This window comes from Ictidomys tridecemlineatus, chromosome 8 (assembly GCF_052094955.1).
Source record: "Ictidomys tridecemlineatus isolate mIctTri1 chromosome 8, mIctTri1.hap1, whole genome shotgun sequence".
NCBI lineage: Eukaryota > Metazoa > Chordata > Mammalia > Rodentia > Sciuridae > Ictidomys > Ictidomys tridecemlineatus.
Window position 1 is genome coordinate 143,384,006 of NC_135484.1, and position 19,561 is coordinate 143,403,566.

The 19,561-nt window shown below is 39.5% G+C and overlaps 1 protein-coding gene across 2 annotated transcripts in view; it reads right to left on the minus strand.

Moving 5' to 3' along the window:
• Elovl2 (ELOVL fatty acid elongase 2) overlaps positions 1–19,561 on the minus strand; it is a 48,692-nt gene that overhangs the window by 6,289 nt on the left and 22,842 nt on the right. The window contains exons 1-4 of one of the 2 annotated variants that reach the window (XM_005327473.4): positions 13,758–13,776; positions 9,390–9,453; positions 5,268–5,455; positions 2,317–2,394 (exon numbers count right to left, since the gene is read on the minus strand). In XM_005327473.4, the coding sequence (XP_005327530.1) occupies positions 2,317–2,394; positions 5,268–5,455; positions 9,390–9,405 (282 nt within the window). In that variant the 5' untranslated portion in view covers positions 9,406–9,453; positions 13,758–13,776. Of the gene's footprint in view, positions 1–2,316; positions 2,395–5,267; positions 5,456–9,389; positions 9,454–13,757; positions 13,777–19,561 lie in introns of those variants that run through there. The other variant, XM_078020538.1, reaches the window with a different exon arrangement.

Here is a 19,561-nt window from a genome sequence, read left to right on the forward strand (position 1 = left end):
ATACATAAATGGGGAATTCACTTGTGATATACATGCTTGCATAATTTTATCCACTTCATTCTGCATTTCCTCCCTTTTCCAGTCCCTCCTCCTCCTCCACTGATCTTCCTATAATATCTGGCCCCCCACTTTTTCCCCTTATTTTGCTCTAGCTTCCGCAAAAGCAGCTTGGTGATTTAAACATATTTTTGAAGAGGTTAGATAATAGGAATCTTGAAATTAGATTATCATGCTATACTGTCTACTTCTCAAGACATTCATGAGATGGTAGCATTCATCTTAATGTCTGGAACAATTAGCCTTCAGAAATATTAATACATTTAGAATGGCAATTTTGAGCAGACTCTTTTCCCAATATGCACTAGCCTGTAATAATGCATTAGAAATAAAATGGGTATAGAGAAACCTACATCTTACTTTAAAACATATATCATCCTTTATTTATTTATAGTCTTTTATTACAGAAATTTCAAAAATTCTCTAATACAGAAAGAATAACTGTGTCCATCCTTAAACTTTGAGAATTTTCAATATGACTCCAATTTTAGTTTTCTCAATTCCTAAAACATTTTTGTGGGGTGGGGTAGATCATTATAAGCAATTTCAAGACATCATTTTATCTATAAATATTCCTAATGAACTTTTATTTTAACAAACCATGAGTCATTATCTTGTCCATACAATTAACTTCTAAATATCTTCTAATAGCCTTTCTTATTTAAATCAGGATCCAAACAAGGTCCGCACTGAATTTTTATTAATATGGTCTTAAAGTTTCTCATCTTGTTCCTTCCTTTTATCCCCACTCCCCATATCTTTTTCTTAAAACTCCCATCAGTTATACAGAATTCCTGATATTTTGGATTTGGATGTTTATTTTCTCTAACCATCTCTGCCATATCTCTAACTTGCAATTAGATTTTTAATTTTTTTTGTAAATATGCCAAATAATGAACACTAGCTACTCATCACTGAATTTCAAGAATTTTCAGTATGACTCTCATTTTCTTGATTCTAATTCCTACCACTTTGGTAGGGTCTGGGGTGTAGACCATTATTTATCAACATGCAGGTGTGCCAGATAGGATTTCTGTTGTTTCAAGTTCACTTCCCCGCTGCTCCAGTGATGTTCAGAGGGGCAGTGAGCTTGGGTATGTAGGAACTACAAAATGGCAATTTTTCTGTTATTTGGTGCTTTTTTTTTTTTTCCTACAACAAAGATTTACCCTTTTCATCTCTTTGGAAACTTGGATATAAAAGGTAAAATGATGGTCTGGCAACTTTTATAATATTTTTTTTAAACTCCAATTTTAAAAATACATTTAGTATGTTTCAATCCATCCCAGTCAATGTTCTTTTAGTGTCCCATCGCCAGTGGGCATTCCTTTAAGGTGGCCCCTTCATGTCATGATGCTTATAATGTTTCTTTGCTTTGGGACATTGGATGTCCTGGGTTTACCTGAAATACATTCTCTGCCCCAAACTGGAATTTGGCCACTTGGCTCTAAGAACCCTCATTCCTTGGGGTAGAAAACTATATTTTGAGAGCACTTCTGGATAAGCATGGCTCACTGCTCTGGGCTGTCATAGACAAAGCAAATATTTTAAGAAGTATTTCTAATTTGTATGGTTACTGGGTTTTAGTTTAACTTTTAAAAATGTCTTTTCTTTGTTTCAAATATTAGTTACTTATATAACTTACATATTTTATCCTAAAATGTCCCTGTAAGAGTCTCAGAATAGTAATAGCAACAAAAAATCCTTTTAAAGATATCTCATTAGGGACATCCACTCAAAAGCTTTTAAGTGGCCATGTCCTTAATAAGTATACTTAAGGTATACTCATTGATTTGTTTCTAAATTTTTTTGGGAAAGCTGCTTTACTTTCTTTTTATAATTACATAAAACAGTTAATGGTTCCAAAATATAACCGACTCTAGCTTCCATCCCTATCTCTCTGTCTCTCAAACAATTTTGAAAAGCTTTTGGTTTATCCTGCCATTGTTTCAAGAATATAGGTAAATACACATAATCTCTTGACTACAGGTGCTATACAATAACCATGGTCTGCCAGCAAAGCAACCTCAAGATGATTCTGTAACACAGACGCCCTTGTTCCATTCTGTGGATGTGCCATGGTTTATTCAGCCAGTGCCCTTCAGATGAACATTCAGAAGATATTTTTGTTACCAAACATTTCTACTGGAACAGGAACCCGTTATCTCATCCCAGCCCACCCTCACATGTGGAGGAAGAGCCTCGTCTCCTTTCAGTGAGAAATGGTAACAGATGGTTGTCTTGTTTCTAACAGCTCACCCTGATATCGCCTTCCCCAGCGCTGGTGAGATCTTGACACTGTAAGTTGTAGCCTCCTTCCCAACTGGAGAGAATGAGCTGTCAAGGAATCGAGAAAGGAGGGTTGGTTCAACATAAGAATTTGGAAGCAATTCCCCCCTTTTTTAATATACATGACAATAATGGAGTGTATTACACTCATTATTGGCAACCATTCAAGGTTTGAGTACAAATGTCCCAGATTTTGTATTTAATCCAACCCTATCCTTAAACATTATCAAGGGATTTAATTCTTGAGGTTAAACTGAAACCAGTGGTTTTCTTTACAAAATTTTGTGTAATCATCTAGTCATCTATGTCAATAACTAAGATGTAGAATTAATTGAATAAAAATTGAGTAAGGAAAGCCGGGCACATGCCTATAGTTGCAGTGGCTCAGAAGGATCATGAGTTCAAAGCCAGCCTCAGCAAAAGTAAGGTGCTAAGCAACTCAGTGAGACCCTTCTCTAAATAAAATACAAAATAGGGCTGGGGATGTGGCTCAGTAGTCAAGTGCTCCCGAGTACTGCCCCCCACCCAAAGTGTAAGGAAACCACTAAAATTTAATGTGTTGTTTGTATAATTTCATGAAATATATACCTATTGTCATTTTAAAGATCAACCATTTTCTTCACCGTATTTATGCTACTTGGTAAGTTTCATGATTAGTTAAAATCTTACTCTTAAAGCAAAACAAACAAAAACCACAAACAGAGCTCTGCAAAACTTATGCTGCTTCCAGCTCCTCTGTGTCTAGCGTCTTTGCCAGATACCTTGTGTACAGTACTTGATGGGTGAATGGTCTGTTCAGAGTTACACGGCTAGAGGTGGGAGAACCATTTGACTAAAGATCAAACTTCCTAAATCACTGTTCTTTCTCAACCTGGTAAGAAAATGTTAAATTCTCTCCCTGTAAAAATGCAAGATTCTGGAACATTTGGCTCTGATTCCACAAAGTATAACAGACAAAAGGCCCAATATTTCCTGCTGTCCTAGAGATTGTAAAGGTATACATCTGTTAAAACACTAAACCTTAAAAAGAGATGGACTACTGACTAGAAGGTTTCAGAACCTTTGTCTTTTTTTCACTGTTCTGATGATTCTCTTTCCTTTTAAGAAAACACCTTTCAGATACCATAATTAAAGATTATCAGGACAAACAAATCCAGTAAAAGAAGCAAGACTTGGATTTTCCTGATGGGGAAATGACTTGATTGGTAATAGAGCCCAACAAATCCCAGGGCTGTAAGCTCCTGTTCTTACCTGGGAACAGTGACAAGATAGACAGATCTAGGGACTACTTTAGAGGATATGCCAATTTCACATTGGTGCATTTTTGCAAACTAAGAAAGCTGTTTAACTTTGTGTACAACAATTGACTTAAAAATTTATGGTTAGGCTGCAGTTTTGTAGCATGGAGTTCTAATCGCTATTTTCTATGCTAAAAAAAAAAAGTCATGGAGCAAGCCAGGGCACGTTCTCTGACAGACTGCTTTAACCAGGTTTAGTCAGGCTGATCCCATCCATGTATCACCTGTCAGAACTACCTGCATAGCAGAATAAGCAGCCAAGCCACAGAATGATCCAGTGTGCGACAGAACTTCCTGAGTCCCCTAACTTCATGGGTGCAGGACGGCTATGTTGAAGAAAATGAAACAAGTCTGTCGAATAGGGTTAGCCTTGGCAGGTATAACCTCAATCACTCCAGGACATCCCTAGAGTTCATCCACTGCTATAATCCAAGTTCAGTTTGCTTTTACAAATCTAGCAACTTGCCTTTACCTTGTCTAAGAGACAGTCTTTCTTTGCTACACAGAGAAACTAAACCATAAATCACTACCATGCAAACTTATCTAGTGCTAAAATTCATCTTGTAAAGAATACAAAATAAAAACTTTTTTCAGTACCAGGTAAAATTAGGATTTTAGAGTTGTCAGCATGGCTTTCCTGATCCCAAATTCCATCTCTTGCATTCTGATGCCTAAAATTTCATTAGAGATTCATTCCACTCACTCAAGATAATGGCTATTATACATTATTAGAACGGCACATATTAGAAGTCTGGTGTGGTGGAGTGCATCTGTAATCCCAGGGACTTGGGAGGCTGAAGTGAGGCAGGAAGACTTGATTGCCAGACCCTCTCTTGAAAAAGGGCAAGGAATGGGAGAATGTTCCTCAAATTACACTTTTTAATTCCCCATATTACAAAAAAAGAGTGCATATTATAATAAGGCACAGAATAAACTCCAGATGAGAAAACCTATATTTTAAGGCAAGGATTTAATTCAAACACAGCAGGAAGTTTTGGTCATTATCAGTCATGTATAACTTGTATGAATCCTACTTTGTTTCCACTGTATCTCCATCTTTGCTACAGCAAGTTTAATACTTTTAGATTTTGCCTAGTATAATAGTAACTGCTGGTTGAGTAGGCAGAGCAATCATTACGTGTTCCTCTTCTCATAAATTTGGGTCTGGTGCGTGCTGCAGCTTGGCCCTCCAGAAGTCAGTCTTGAGGGACAACTGACAAAGATGTGGTTGCATTCTTTAAGGGTAGGTGTGTGCATGTGTACACATAACATTTATATGCATGTATATCTGCATTTCAGTGAAACTAACTGAATTTGACATCTAAAAAAAAAAAAAATACTTAGGTTAAAAACACATGATCTTTAAAGGCCCATTCAAATTTAAATGATCCCAAATTGCAATTAGACTAAGGATTAAAGAATAAGCCTAAAATGGAATAAGAAAAGTTCAAGTTAGAAACAAAGACTTCCAGAACTTTGGGAAGGAACCATGTCAAATGCTGGAACAAGTTCTTGAGATCTTAACAGTAATGACAGAAACTGTGGAGCATTCTGGTAGACCAGATGTGACTGCTTCCTAAATTGACTGGGCCACCAACTCCAGCTTTGGCCAGAGATGCTTACCTCTATTAACATGTAGGCGGAGAGAAGTGTGATTCCAAGATTATACAAGGTGAGGATTCCCCTGAGAGAAAAAGCAGGTCTGTTCTTCATGTATTTGTTACCCAGCCATATTGAAAGCAAATATATGACAGTAAGAACAAAGGTAGGCAGGTAAGAGTCCAACATGAACCACCCTCTGACTCGGGAATCTGAAAACAAGCACACAGAAACCCGAGGAACGAGGTTTTGGTTAGCAATACATTTTTTTATACAACATTTCCCCCATTTTTCCCTTGGGGGGTAAGTTCCAAGATCACCCATGAACACCATGTACTGTTTTTTACAATACATACACAAATTTAATGCCTTTTTTTTTCATTTTCACTAAGCACTTACCACCATAGTCAAAGCTTTTTTCCTTTACAATTTCATGGATAGATTTTAGCAACCTCAGCAACCTTAGTGATGGTGGCAAATTTGAATCTACCAATCTTGCACAGTGGGGCCATTATTAAGTAAAACAAGGGCTGTGATTACACACCCACCACCTCCCCCATTATTCATTACTAACACCCATCCCCCATAGGGAAAATCTGGATAGTCAGAAGGCACATTTTCATTATACTATAATTTCTAAAAACCACATTGCCTAGAATCATTTATACAAAAAACCAGGAGTGAGATTATAATACAGCCAAAGATAACAAAGGCTTGGAGCTGATGATTGAGAAGTGAGAGAAGAAAACAAAGGCAGGGAGGTGAGAGCCTGAATACATCAAGTGCCCTGAATCTTTAAAAACCTGAAAAAAGCCCATGTGATAGCTTCATCATAGAACTGTTAACAATTGTAGACACAATGACTTTCTCTTTTGGTTTAAAGACCTAGAATTATAAAAATGGCATACTGTTTTTATTCTCCATAAACAGTTTAAGGAGCTGGTTTTGCCAACAGGCAAAGCCCTTTCCTTGATCAACTCCCCTAGTCTTAGTCCCTCTTCCTACTACTCCCACTCTACCAACCACCCTTTAGTTAGACCATCTGTCCTAAAGAAGGCACCATTTTTTGGAAAAAGTGCCTTGAGACCGGTGCCATTACTTACTCTGTACGCTTTTCCCACTGGCAATAAAGATAACTCTCACCCACCTCCCTTTTAATAACCAAAGCTTGTTCTATGTGCCGCTTCCTGATGTTCATTTCTGAGTAAATGTGGGCTGGGGCTCTAGCTCAGTGGTAGAGCATTTGCCTTGCATGCTTGAAGCACTGGGTTCGATCATCAGCACCCACGTAAAAATGTATCCAACTAAAAAAACTTTTTAAAAAGTCATCCTTTCTTGCCCAGATAAAAGGCCCTGCCTTCTGAAGGGAGCTTTTTCCTACTCTTTCATAACTACAGCTCCTCATTTACATAATAAGATGATTTTATTATGGCTATAACTGTTACTGAGCATTTATTCTGTTCTGAAGCCTGCATTAGTTTATTCTCAAAGCAATCCTATTATATAGGTGATATTATCCCCAGTTTGCTTTTGAGGAAAAGTAACTTATACTATCTCTATATGGTGGTGTATCCACCAAAAGATATGACAAAGCCCTAACTCCTGGCATCTGAATGTCACCTAATTTGGAAACAGGTCTTTGTAAATGTAACTGAGTTAAGTCGAGACCATACTGAATTAAGATGAGTGGTGTCCTCTAAAGGGGGAGGTTTGGATACAGGGACACAGAAGAGAAAATCATGTGGAGACAAAGGCTAATGATGCATCAATAAGCCATGGAACCCCAAGGATTGACAACAACCACCAGAAACTTGTAGAGAAGCACAGATGAGATTCTTCCCTATCACCTCAGGTGGGGAGAGGCCCTGTCAACATCTCAATTCAGACTGCTGGCTTCCAAAACAGAATAAATTTGTTATTTTAACCTTCTAGTTTGCAGTACTTTGTTATGGCAGCTCTAGGAAAAGAGCACATCTAATTTAGTACTTAAAGCTAGCACATCTGTAATAATTGGAAAGTTGTTACCTTTCCAACTCTAGTATATGTACTAGGAGACAGTGAGCAGGTCTTATTAAAAATGTTGTATCTAAAAATTTTTGCTACAGTTCTTAAGAATGGTCACAATGCTCCAATAAAAACATGGGAACAAATGTAATGTTTCTTACCTTTGAGAACGTGAGAATATTAGCTCTACATCTGTGTCAGGTACTGATACCACGTGTACATAATCAGAAGACGGGACACCTAGAAGCTTAATAGGTTTCATGCCAGGCAATTTAAGCTAGGGCCATTTGAGGAAGGAAAAAGGATTCTTGACACTGAGATACTGAGCACCCTGTCACTGGGGAGGATGTGTGATTCAGTTGTCAATGGTACAATCTCCTTGCTACAGAGGAGAGCTTCCATTAAAAACTGTCACAGCTGAGAAAACGAATGCAGTCCTTTCCTCCACGGAACTCCACATCATGCTGATCTTACTGATAGCAAAGTTCAGTGTGAACTTGGCTCAGAGACATTGTTTTTAACTCCAGTGGATGTGCCCAGTAGAAAGCCAGTCACCTAATTCATAGTTCCTCCCAGTATCCTGCAGGCCTAGGCAAGAGGTTGCACCCTCTACCCTGACCTCCTTTTCACCCACTAGACCTGCAAGGTATGGAATACATGAAAGTAGGTACATAGACAGATCCTTTGTCCTGGTTACCCACGGGATCACCAAGAGGAGAGAATATGGAAAAAGTTTGTTTTTTTTTTTTTTTAAAAAAAGCAATCCATGACACACACACATAATTTTTTTTTCACACTGGGGATTGAACCCAGGGCTGCTTTACCATTAAGCTACATCCCCAGCCTTTTTTATTTTCTATTGAGACAGGTTTTGCTAAGTTATTGAGGCTGTCCTCTAACTTGTGATCTTTCTGCCTAAGCCTCCCAAGTCACTGGGATTTCATGAGTGAGCCACTACTCCGAGTATCATTACAACTATATAAATCATCACATTAACGTGGAACAGTTTACAAAGCCTGTGTAGAACTGGGGGTTGAGAGGGATCAAAACAATATCTAAGGGGGATAAAGAGGGGAAAAAAGGAAGTTTTCCTTCCTTTTCCACCTAACAGAGTTGAGGAAATAACTTGAGAGAACAATGGATTTTCTACAGGTTTGTGAACCAGCAAGGCTCAAGTGGAATAAAACATTTTGTCTAGAATTCATTCATTTGCAAAATATCTAGTGCTATTACATTCCCAGAACAGTGATAAGCCCTGCAGAAAAGCAGCCCTGGTTTCCGAATGTTAACCCACAGCATGGCACACCTGCTGTGGGTTAACAGTGGAGTGTGCCGAGAAGGAAGCTTGGCAAGAAGCTGCCACAGAGGAAAGAGCCTCGCGTAAAGGGCACGTTTCAACTGGTATCTATCTCAAGTGTGAGAAGGAGCAGACCTGACTGGGAAGTGGAACAGGAAGTGAAGGGAGGAGGTCCATGCTCAAGGAACAGCACATAAAGGAACTGTAAGTATCTGAGGAATTAAAAGATGTTTCCAGTGCCTGGGTCAAAGCTGAGTAAGGAAGACTGGCACTGAGCTGGCGCAGCAGCTGGGGCTACATCATTCAAGGGTCTGTTGCCCATGATGAGAAGTTTGGTCCAACCACATGGGTACTAGAAAGACACTGATGAACTGTAAGATACAACACAGTAATGATTTGGGTCTTTAGAATATTATCCCAGCTGATGCTTCTTCATGAATGATTCCAAGGAGAGAGACTGTTAGGAGCTATGACTGTCTAAATTGCTGGTGATGGAGGAATGATTGAGACTTCCAAGCTCATTCCAAAGGCCGGGGCAGAGAAAGTTCACCCGTGCTTAAAGGCAGGAATTCTACAGATGACCGGGCAGTGAAGAATGGAGAGGGAAGAGGAAAAGCTACAGAGACACTGGAGGAAAACACTGCATGTCATTCACCGTGTTCCTGCTTCCTGCTCCCAGAACTGCAGTACCAGGTGAGGTTGAACAGGAGGAGAAACGGGCCCTGTGGGATGTTCTCAGAGGACATTAAAGGTGAGGGTGCTATACTGTTTTCAAGACACCAGAGACAACATCATCCTTTTCTATAATTAAATGGCATTTTTCCTGCTCTCAAGAGCTTACTCACCTCGAGGCCCAAACATATAATCCAAAAAAGCATTGATTTCATCATCGAAGGCCTTTAGATGCTCCTAAAGAGAGAAAGAAAACATTATTTAAGGTTATTCATTTTTCAACTCTCAAAATGCTACTGCCCCAACACAGTTACAGTCTCCAAGGGCCCAGCTTCAAGGAGTGTTGACTGCAAAGACTTAAACAGGAAATGCAGCCTCATCTTTCACAAGCTTGCAGAGACTTGGAAGGAAACAATCTCTTTCATTTCTCATTTCCTGGAAAACAGACTTGTTGTATTTAAACTCAATGCCTTTTACCTCTGGAATGCAACTGTTCCATAAGCAACTACCACTGATGCAACTGAGGAGCTATGTGTAAGCAACAGAGAAAGTCTTATGAAGAATATAAATGCAATTTTTAAATGGAAATTAAACTGCATTATATTTCATGAGGCCAAATCTAAGTTTTAAAGAGGACTTTCTGAAGTAAGGAAATTGTGTACTACAGCTAATCTTTTTTAACCTTGTTTCAAAGTTTTTGGTTTGTTTTTTTTTAACATCTACTTAATGTTATGGTAAAGAATGTCACTTGGGTGCACCAGATTAATTACTGTGGTCTTAACTGTTCTTGGCTGGGGATGAATATTGCTAAGCATCTTAAGTTGGCCACTGTCAATTTGATCTACCTCTGATCCATGCACTTCTGCTGTTACACTGTCCCTGACCCTCTACACACTGTAGGTCTAACACTCCCCCTCAAGCAAAGGGGAGAAAAGAGCACAAGCCAGTGTTTCCAGAAGAGGATGGCTAACGAGGACTCGGGGCCAGCAGACTGGTCCCTGGCTGGCTGTGAGTTAAATGGGGCAGCCTCAGGAAGTTCACACAGAGCAAGCTCTAGATTCAATAGCTGGAGTGCAGTCAAGACACCAAAAGAAAGCATAAGTGCCAGAGAGGAGGACGAAATCTACTGGTGGCACCTGAAAAAAGGATCTGCCCAAGTACAACTGGCATTAGCCACTTGGACCTGTTCTGGATTCGTGTCTTTGATCTGAGAGAAATTTCAAGGGAATTTAGATCTCTGGGAACTTCAGGAAGCCTGGGAGGGAGGATGGGACTACATTTACTAGCACCTACTACTGCTGACCAAGGCATTAATGACTTTGTTTTCCTTATTTCATAACATCTTTATAAAAATTATTTTGGCTAAATCAAGCCTGGAAGTTTCTCGACAGTACTTTAAACTTTGGCTTCCATGTAGGGAGCCCTCCTGACTTGAGAAAGGTCAGTTACCTAACTTATCAGTGTGACAGCACAGGATCTGTGTTGCTGGAAAGGGCAGATCTGTCCAGAGGCCCATGATTCTCAACAGAGAAGGTTAAGAACCTAAAGGATGTACCTGCCCATGCAGCAGATACCAATGAAATCTTCCATTGCCATGTCTGTGAACAAATATTTAACATTTTAGTTTGTTTGCTAAGGTTCAAAATCCATTTTCCAAAATTTGTAGAGCTAGTAAAACTAATTAAAAGGCCACAAAACTCACTCTATAAACTTGCAGAAACTTATTCAAAATGAAAGAGTAGAAACAAAAGAAGAAAGATATGAAGAAAAGCAGAAAATGCAAAAAGATGAATATAAAGGGCATTCTTTCATTCACTTATGTATTCATTTATTAACCAGTTATTTGGGCATTGCCACAAGCCAGTACTATGTTAGATGCTAAAGCACAAAGTCAAATGAGACACAGTTCCTGTCTTTCCAGTTTTCAGTCTAGAAAGACTAACCAGCAAGTAAATTGAAAATCTCAGTGCCAGTACTTAAATATTATGAGAGATTTACAGAGATGTACTATAAGAAGACAGAAAAGTACATTAATTTAGATCTCCCCCAAAGAGAAAGCTTCCGGGAAGAGATAAAGCTGTTGCTGAATTTTGAAATATTCTTCCATCGTCTAGATGGAGGAAAGAAAGAGCACACCAGGGAGAGACAGGTGTGTGGACAAGCACACTGGGCACCGCTCACTTGGTAAATGTTCATGGCCAGGTTTTCTAGTAACCTGGAAGACAAATACAGCCAATGCAGGAAAATCAGAAGTCTAGTAAAAATCGCCTCTGCCTTTCTGGGTCATTTCACATAGCGAGTAAGGAGGTTACACTGGGTGAGTAAAATATAAGCAAAGTACACAGAATTTTGTGGTGTTAGTTAACTGAAGACAAACACAGCCAAGAATGATGCAGTAGACCTTGGACAGGAAAATAACAACGTACATGTGCAAGTTCTACCTGTGCAAATGGAAAAGCATGCCGGGCAACTCAAGATTAGCATGATAATCCAGGAAGAGAAAAAACAACTTCATACTCTGCTTCATTCAACATTTTTAATGAATTTATATGTCTGTTAGATAGTTGAAGACATAGAAGTGGTTGGTGCAAAAGCATACAGATAATTGGGAAGGTGAGGCACATAGAAAGGTGAATAGCAAGAAATTGAGGGAGAGCCTCCAACTGCCAGGGTGAAAGATATAGGAGTGAAGAGTGAGATGGGTTTTTAAAGATAGTTAGAAACAAGATAGATTAGAAGGTAGGGGAACCGTCCTGCCTTCAGAACTGAGCAAGACAAGTGCTGTCCCGAGCTCCACACTTTTGAGGACTCTTCTCTAGTCATCCTTTGGCTATACCCCGTCACACAGGAAAAAGTTATTTCGGCCAAGGAAACACATTTACCCATGGGCACAATGTCTCCTCTCCAGACTGTCTCAAGATCCCAAGGCCTCAGGACACTCTACCAACTAACCCGAACACACTTCTAAAACTCCTTGCCCCAACAAAAAAGTCCATGTTCCATGTTTGTGGTTGTGTGCAATAGATAGCTAAGGAACAGAAAGGATGGAAGCAAGGAGGATGTGTCCCTGATGACTTCTTACAGTGGGTGGGAATGTAAAATAGAACAATCACTTTCAAAACAGTTTGGCAGTAAAAACAAACATACACCCACTGTATGATCTAGCACCCCACTTCTGGGTATCCACCCAAGAGAAAAAAGAGAATATTTCCATGCATAGACTGGTATTAAAATATAGCAGCTCTGTAATAGCTAAAAATAGAAACCCGGAATGTCCACCAACAGGTGGTAAGTTGGGAACTGTCATATAATGAGACAGGTAGAGCATAAAATTATTATGCTGCACGAAGCAAGCTAGATTAAAGAATATATACTACATATTTCCATTTTTATAAAATTCTAGAAAATATAATTTATAGTGACAAAAAGCAGATCAGTGGCTGCTTAAGGACTGCAAAGGAAGAAACCAGAATATCCTTCAAAAATAAGAGTTAAGTAAGGACATCTGCACATATGCTTAAGTGAGAATTGGTAGCCAGCAGAACTGCACTATATAGCATGTTAAAGATGTCTTCACTAAAGATAAGTGATTCCACATGGAAAGTAGAATTTAGAGAAAATCAAAAGCAATAGAAATGGATCTCACTGAAGAGCCATAACGCAGAGCACCCTAACACAGGTGCTACCCTAACTCACGACTGCCTCTGTCACTGCCAGCACCACCACTACCACCTCTTATACCACCTCATCCCTACCCCAGGAAGCAGCACTGCTTAACACCTGGCTGATATCCTATGCCTGTTCCTTCTGCTAGCAGAAGACTGCCTGGAGGTGGGACAATCTTCCTGGCAACTAAATGGGTAACTCACCCCCCCCCCACACACACACACACTCCTGTGTCAGCCATCACCTTCTGTGGATATGTGGTAGACGGGAAAGCGAGGAAGGTCACATTTTACTTGTTGCCACCATGATGCTCAATGAAACTCCCACCCTAACTGTATAACTGGGTCAACATTACCCCAAGTCTTCAATGCAAGGCCACTTCATGTCTGTGAACTGAAGGCGTGGAGCTTGGGGTCACCCAGAACACCACAACAGCCCACCTTTTCTTGAGAAAAGGCTGCCCTGCAGTCAGAATTTAACCACCAGGATCAAGGGCCATTTCGTGAAAGCCAAGGCAGGAGGAAAGGCTAAAACGAACCCCACTACAAAATCCTGCTGTGCCGCTTCTGATCTCTAAAGGACCCCAGATTGAGCTGTCTTTCCTTCCTCTCTTCCTTCACTTCCTTTGTTACCTTCCCCTCTTCCATCTCCTTTCCTTCCTTTCTTCTCTCTCCATTCTTTGTCTTAAGCTTAGCATCTGTCTACCATGACATTGTGTTGTATATAAAAAGACAGTGATTCAAGAGCTCAGTGTTTGTTCGGTTTTGTTGATAGTTTTATACATTTTGAAGACAACCAGAATAGCATTTCCTCAGCACAAACTCAGTGCTTTTTAAAATTAGCAAAATCATCAAGATCACAAAACAGACTCTTACATGTAAAAGGAGACATGGGTCCAAATCCTTTCTTCCTTGTGTTTCACAGTGAACTAAGTCTGAAGTGCTCGATGACAGCACATTAGGAGTTGGGACAGCCAGCTGAGGAATGGAGCATATTGGGATTAATCTGTCACTCCCTAATAGTTTCCCAGGTCATGGCTTAGGGTCAAGGCTGAGTTATACAGACAGAGGAGGAGATGTGGCTCCTCTCAGGGACACGGGAGGCAGTTCAGAGTACAGTCACACTATGAGCCAAACATAATGAGGCTTTTATATTGTAAAAGGGCTCAGGATGGTTGTCAAAAGTTGAGACCTCTTTTGGCAGACTCGATTGTTCCCAGCCAGTCCCTCAAGTATCTGAAGAAACTATATGTGTTCACATTTGTGACTGAAACTAAAAGGCTCAGACGACTGATAAGTGAACAGACACAAACACATCCAATTCTTTGGCTGCCATGCAGATGACCTGACAGTGTGTATTATGCACACGTTACACTGACACTCTGAACTGCCTTTCGGGGACCTACTCACTTCATATCCCCACCTTCCCACTAGTGTTCTCTGGAGAGAGCAATGAATGAAGTTAGGTTGAGGGTAGGCAAAGGGTGGAGGTACAACTACTCTAAATTGTCGTGTGTCTTACAGAATGATTTCCAAAACTGAAATCTTGGTCTAAATTAAGTCCTGAAAAAATCAGAGGAACACTTACATTTGGTTATCACATCTTAAATTAGAAATGAGTGACCCATATGGTGAGTAATACTGGCTACTATTTTATCAAACACTTATTATGTGCTGGGCATTTGAGGTACACCATCCATGGTTTCACAACAGCCTTAAAAGCTGGGAATCTTTCCTGACTTACAGATGTTGAGCTGCAGGCTCAAGAGCACTGTGGCCACATCAGGCTTGAACTAAAGTGCAGCACCCTCCTTCAGGGTTCTCATGCCTTTAGATGGAGAGGTTCTAGAGCCTGGGTGTCAGAGGAAGTCTCTAAGCAGGGCTAAATGACAGCATGTCAGGAGATGGGACAGCCAGCAGGGCTCACCTTCCTTCCTTGGGCTGCAGTGTCTGGCAATATTCCTGGGTAACTGAGTCGGCAGGACAATTTCAATTAGGGGATAAACAGACTTTACAAAGGCCAGAAATGATGACTGCAGTTTTGTTTATTATGTTCTGCCCTCCCACGTGGCTCTTCATCTCACTTAGGGTCTAGTCAAATGACAGCTCCTTACACATCTCCCTGGTCATCTCTCATGGGTCCAATTCCAAGGAGGAGGATGGCACCTGCTTGTGGGGTCCGGACCTGTGCTGTAGAATCACTGGCCATCTCTTGACCTGCTCTACTTTTTCTTCCTAGCCCTTGTCATTACCAAACTTATCACTGGCTGTGTTGTTTACTGTCTGGGTCCTCCACCAAAATCCCCGAGAACAATGACTGACCACAAAGGGTATTTAATATTTATTGAATGAATTGATGAAACTTTCTTCTTCTAAACATTCACAATACTCATCTGCTCCTTTTTTCATATTACTTTGAGTACCTTATTAGCATTCTCATATATGTCGATTTGGTTTCTAGTGTATTTTTAATGACTCTAAGCACTCACAATGCTAGGTTTACCCTCAGAGCCAACAGGACCCATGTTTTCTTAATTTCTCTTTTGACGTTTCTTTCCTCCAAAGAGCAAAGAAAACAATTTCTTTATGAATAAATATATATATATATGTACATATGTGTACACACAGTTTTTCACATACAATACATATACCTTTTCTTTTCCTTTTGGTGGCATGGAAGGGAGATAAGACCTGTGTCTCTCCTGATGAGGTCATAATATTTCTATTAAAGCATCATAGGACTGGATTCAGATGCTGTGTCAGTCTGCTGATAAGCACCACAAGGTTTTCTCATGTGAGCTATACAAATCAAGCCTTACCACACTCCTCCAAATAAACTTTTAAAACTATATGGCAATTTAAATTTTTATTGCTATTGAATTTATCTTCATTTCCACCTTATTTTTGCCTCTTGACAAGATCAATTCAAATTCCAAGACGTATATTTGTCTCCTCTCCCAATTTAACATATTTATTTCAAAATTTTGACTTCTTTATTAAAATAATAAAATGAAATTGAGTAGTCTAGGTAAAAGGAAAAATAGCCTTCTGGAATGCCTTTCTATAACTTCAAGGACCGCCTTTCTCCAAGAAAAACGAAACCATGGTGAAGCTGGATAACAAAGCACAAATTTGACTTCAGGAGATTTGGCTTAGATAAATAAATAGTATACCTATTTACCTAGCATGTGTGTCCAAGTAAAAAGAATTTCTTTTTCACAATACACAAACTGTTCCAGATGATCACCTCTAGTAACTCACTATCAATACATCAGTTACATAATTGAACTATTACAACTAAAATCTAGAAAATTAATGGAATTACAGGAAAGTTGTACAATGCTCTCCTCGAGTTGGAAAAGAAAATCAATTTTTAATGGGTTGGTTTGATAAAATAGATATCATCATATAAAATGTCTACAAAGTATAACCCTACTTAGAAATTTTTTACTAAGTACCTGACAAGCAACTTAAATTTCCATCAAATATTTTATTATTTTGTATTGATACAAACAGATTAGTGATCAGTCCAATTCTCTATAGTAATCAGCACACATTTGGTTAAATCTTGAATCTCAGATCACATCCTCTAAGCTACTAAAATCCAACTACCTTCAAAAGATCAGTAAAGCCAGTAGCTGTCCACCCACAACGTTTCTATACCAGGATGCTCAGAGAACAGATCAAGAGGGCCCTCTAACAACTGTCTCCGCTCTGCTTTACCCACTAACACCACAAGAGAACAAGAATCCGAGTGAGCCACGGCTCCATTCCCATAGCAAGAGAAGGACCGGCCTTTAATAAAAGCAACCTGTCAGGGCTTCCCTCAAGGGAAACAGCAGTCTGTCCTGAGTATGTGTCAGATTACCATTTTGTTAACAATAAAACAGGTTAAAATTTTACAAGGCGTCCCAAAGCAACCTACTTCAGTAACAGCCTCATTATTTCTATTATTACAAGTATTAGTGATACTATTACCAGTATTTTAATATAACACAAAAATTACAGAACTCAGTGGAAGGAAAGTACATCTGCTCAGTGGACCGCTCTAAGGTAATTCAAACACACACACTAGGCATCTTAACCGCGATTCCTTGGTACTCATCTGAACATTACAAAAGGAACTACTTTTCTAATTTAGCATAAAATATGAAAGCTTTTAGAAAATCAAGTCACTGTATTAACTCCGTTGGCAGACTGCTGCAGAATTCAATAACCTTCACCCCCTTTTTTCTGACCTCTTTCCGTGTGCTCTGCTCCAGACACATCCATCCAATGCACTATGCATCCTCTGTGTGCCATGGCATATATGTTCTTGTTTCTGCCTGGATGCCTCCCAGCTGTATTTTGGTTTTCCCAAGCCACTCACCACCTCATAAACCAGTCAAGACCCTCTTTGCCTGGCACATACTAGGTGTTCAGAAAATGTGGTACTATACAGAATGGAGTACTACTCACCAGAAAAAGAATGAAATGATGGCATTTGCTGGTAAATAGATGAAACTGGAGACTAACATGCTAAGTAAAATAAGCAAGTCCCAGAAAACCAAAGGTTGAATGTTTTCTCTGATACACAGAAACTAATCTAAAATAAGGTTGGAAAAAAGAGAGAGAGAGAAAGGGAGAGGGAATTTCATCAAAATAGAGGAAAGAGCACTAGAGTAGATGAAGGGAATTCAGGAGAGGAAGGAGAGACAGGAAAAGTAAAGACAGTAGAATGAATCTGACCAAACGTTTGTATGTAGATATGTGAACAAAGCACCGTGAATCCCAACATCAAGTATATCCACAAAAAAACCAAAAACCAAAAAAAACCCCACCTAAACTAAAATTGAGGAAAGATCAGTAGAAGCAGGGGATTGGGGGCAGAGGGGAGGAAGTTCTAGGGACTAAATTGGAGCAAATTATATCCCATGCTTTTGTGATTTTGTAAAAATGCTTCTTACTATTATACATAATAATTTTAAAGAAACATTTGTGAAATGCCTCTGTTAATGAAAGAATGAGTTTGCCAGAATCACATCAGGAATGGGATAGAAAACATTAAGGGTCCGCCTTTGACTCCTTTTATTTTGACAATGCTCTTCTTTAACAGGCTTAGAGGATTATCAGGATTGAATATGTATGAATATATATATATATATATATATATATATATATATATATATATATATGTATGAACATATATTTGACAAGTAAAGAGTAGTGGGGAACAAAAAGAAGAGAGTCACTGGAAAAGCTTTGGCAAAGTATCACTGTATTTTTAAATTGGAGAGAGAGTAAGACAGCAGTGATACAAAAAATACTAAGGGACCATGACTCAGTGGAAATCACCAACTAGTAAAACCCTAATCAAAAAAAATTTTTTTTCATTGACTGGGAAATGGATCCAGGGCCTCATACATGCTAGGCAAGCCCTCTACCATATCTCCATACCCCCAAATGTTTTTATTCTAGATTTTAAAGAAACAAACACCAATGTTTGAAAAATCACTAATTTCCATGTTTTAAACAGCAGACTTCTGAATTACCAGAAGGCACATATGCCCTTTGGCCTCTGGTCTTGCCACATGTGGCCAAGTGCTGCAGATGGTTTGCCTCTTGCCTGCAGAATAACTCTACAAACTGGCACGAGCGTCCACTTTGCACAAGAACCTGAACAATGTCTTGAAAGGAGCTGGTCCTAGGGAGGCTCGCTGGTGCAGCAGCCAGATACTGACAGGACTGCCTCAGTAACCAAGCCTGGGACATGAGAGGAGTAAAGTCATGTGAAATGCAGTCGAGGTAATATCCTGGATTCTTCACAGATCCCAGGCAGAGACAAAACAGTGATGAAAAATAGGGCACACGTAACTTACAAAAATATTGGATTGCAAAACAGAGGCTTTGCAATCTAACAGAACAGAAAAGAGGAGACAGGCATTCTCCTCAACTTCTCCACAGAATAAAGTCTGGTATGTGCAGAGCTCCACTGTGTCACAGCTCCTGTTCAGCTAGAGAGAAATCAGTGCCCAGCAGAGATGGAGACACTCAGTGAGACAATAGCACTGCATGGAGCAGTGCCCAACAGGTAGTCAGCTCTCCACAGATGCAGGGGTGAGTGCTCAAGGGATGATGCCTTGTCCAGCAAAGGAGATCGGAGTGAGAGAAGCCGACTGCCCCACAGGTGTCATGAAATAACAGACTAGAATCATCAGGAGCAACCAGGAAGCACTCCTGAAAAGAAGTGGATGGAGGGTGGAGAACACTGCAGGAAATTCATGAGGAGTGAGAGGAGAATTGGTGAAACATAAGCTATAGATACAAGGCATCAATGGACACAGAACAGTGCTTGGTCAATGATATAAACATACCTAAATCATAAGAACAGATTTTGAACACCTTTAAAATATACTCACACAAGGCTTTTGTTTGTGAATTAATTCATTGGTTATACAGGTATATTCACCAAGTTTAAGGAAAATGATATTTTACTAAATGCATATCATTAAAAATGAATACAATGAATTAATTTCTTTCCAGTCCTTTTGAAAGTTATGGCTTTCTTTCCCAGAGTATGGGAATAAAATCCAAACACATTTATCTCATAACATTTTGTTCCATTGTCTTAGATGTGGAATACATATAAAAAACTTTCAGTATATAAAATTTTATAATCTGAGATTATATAAAACTATGAT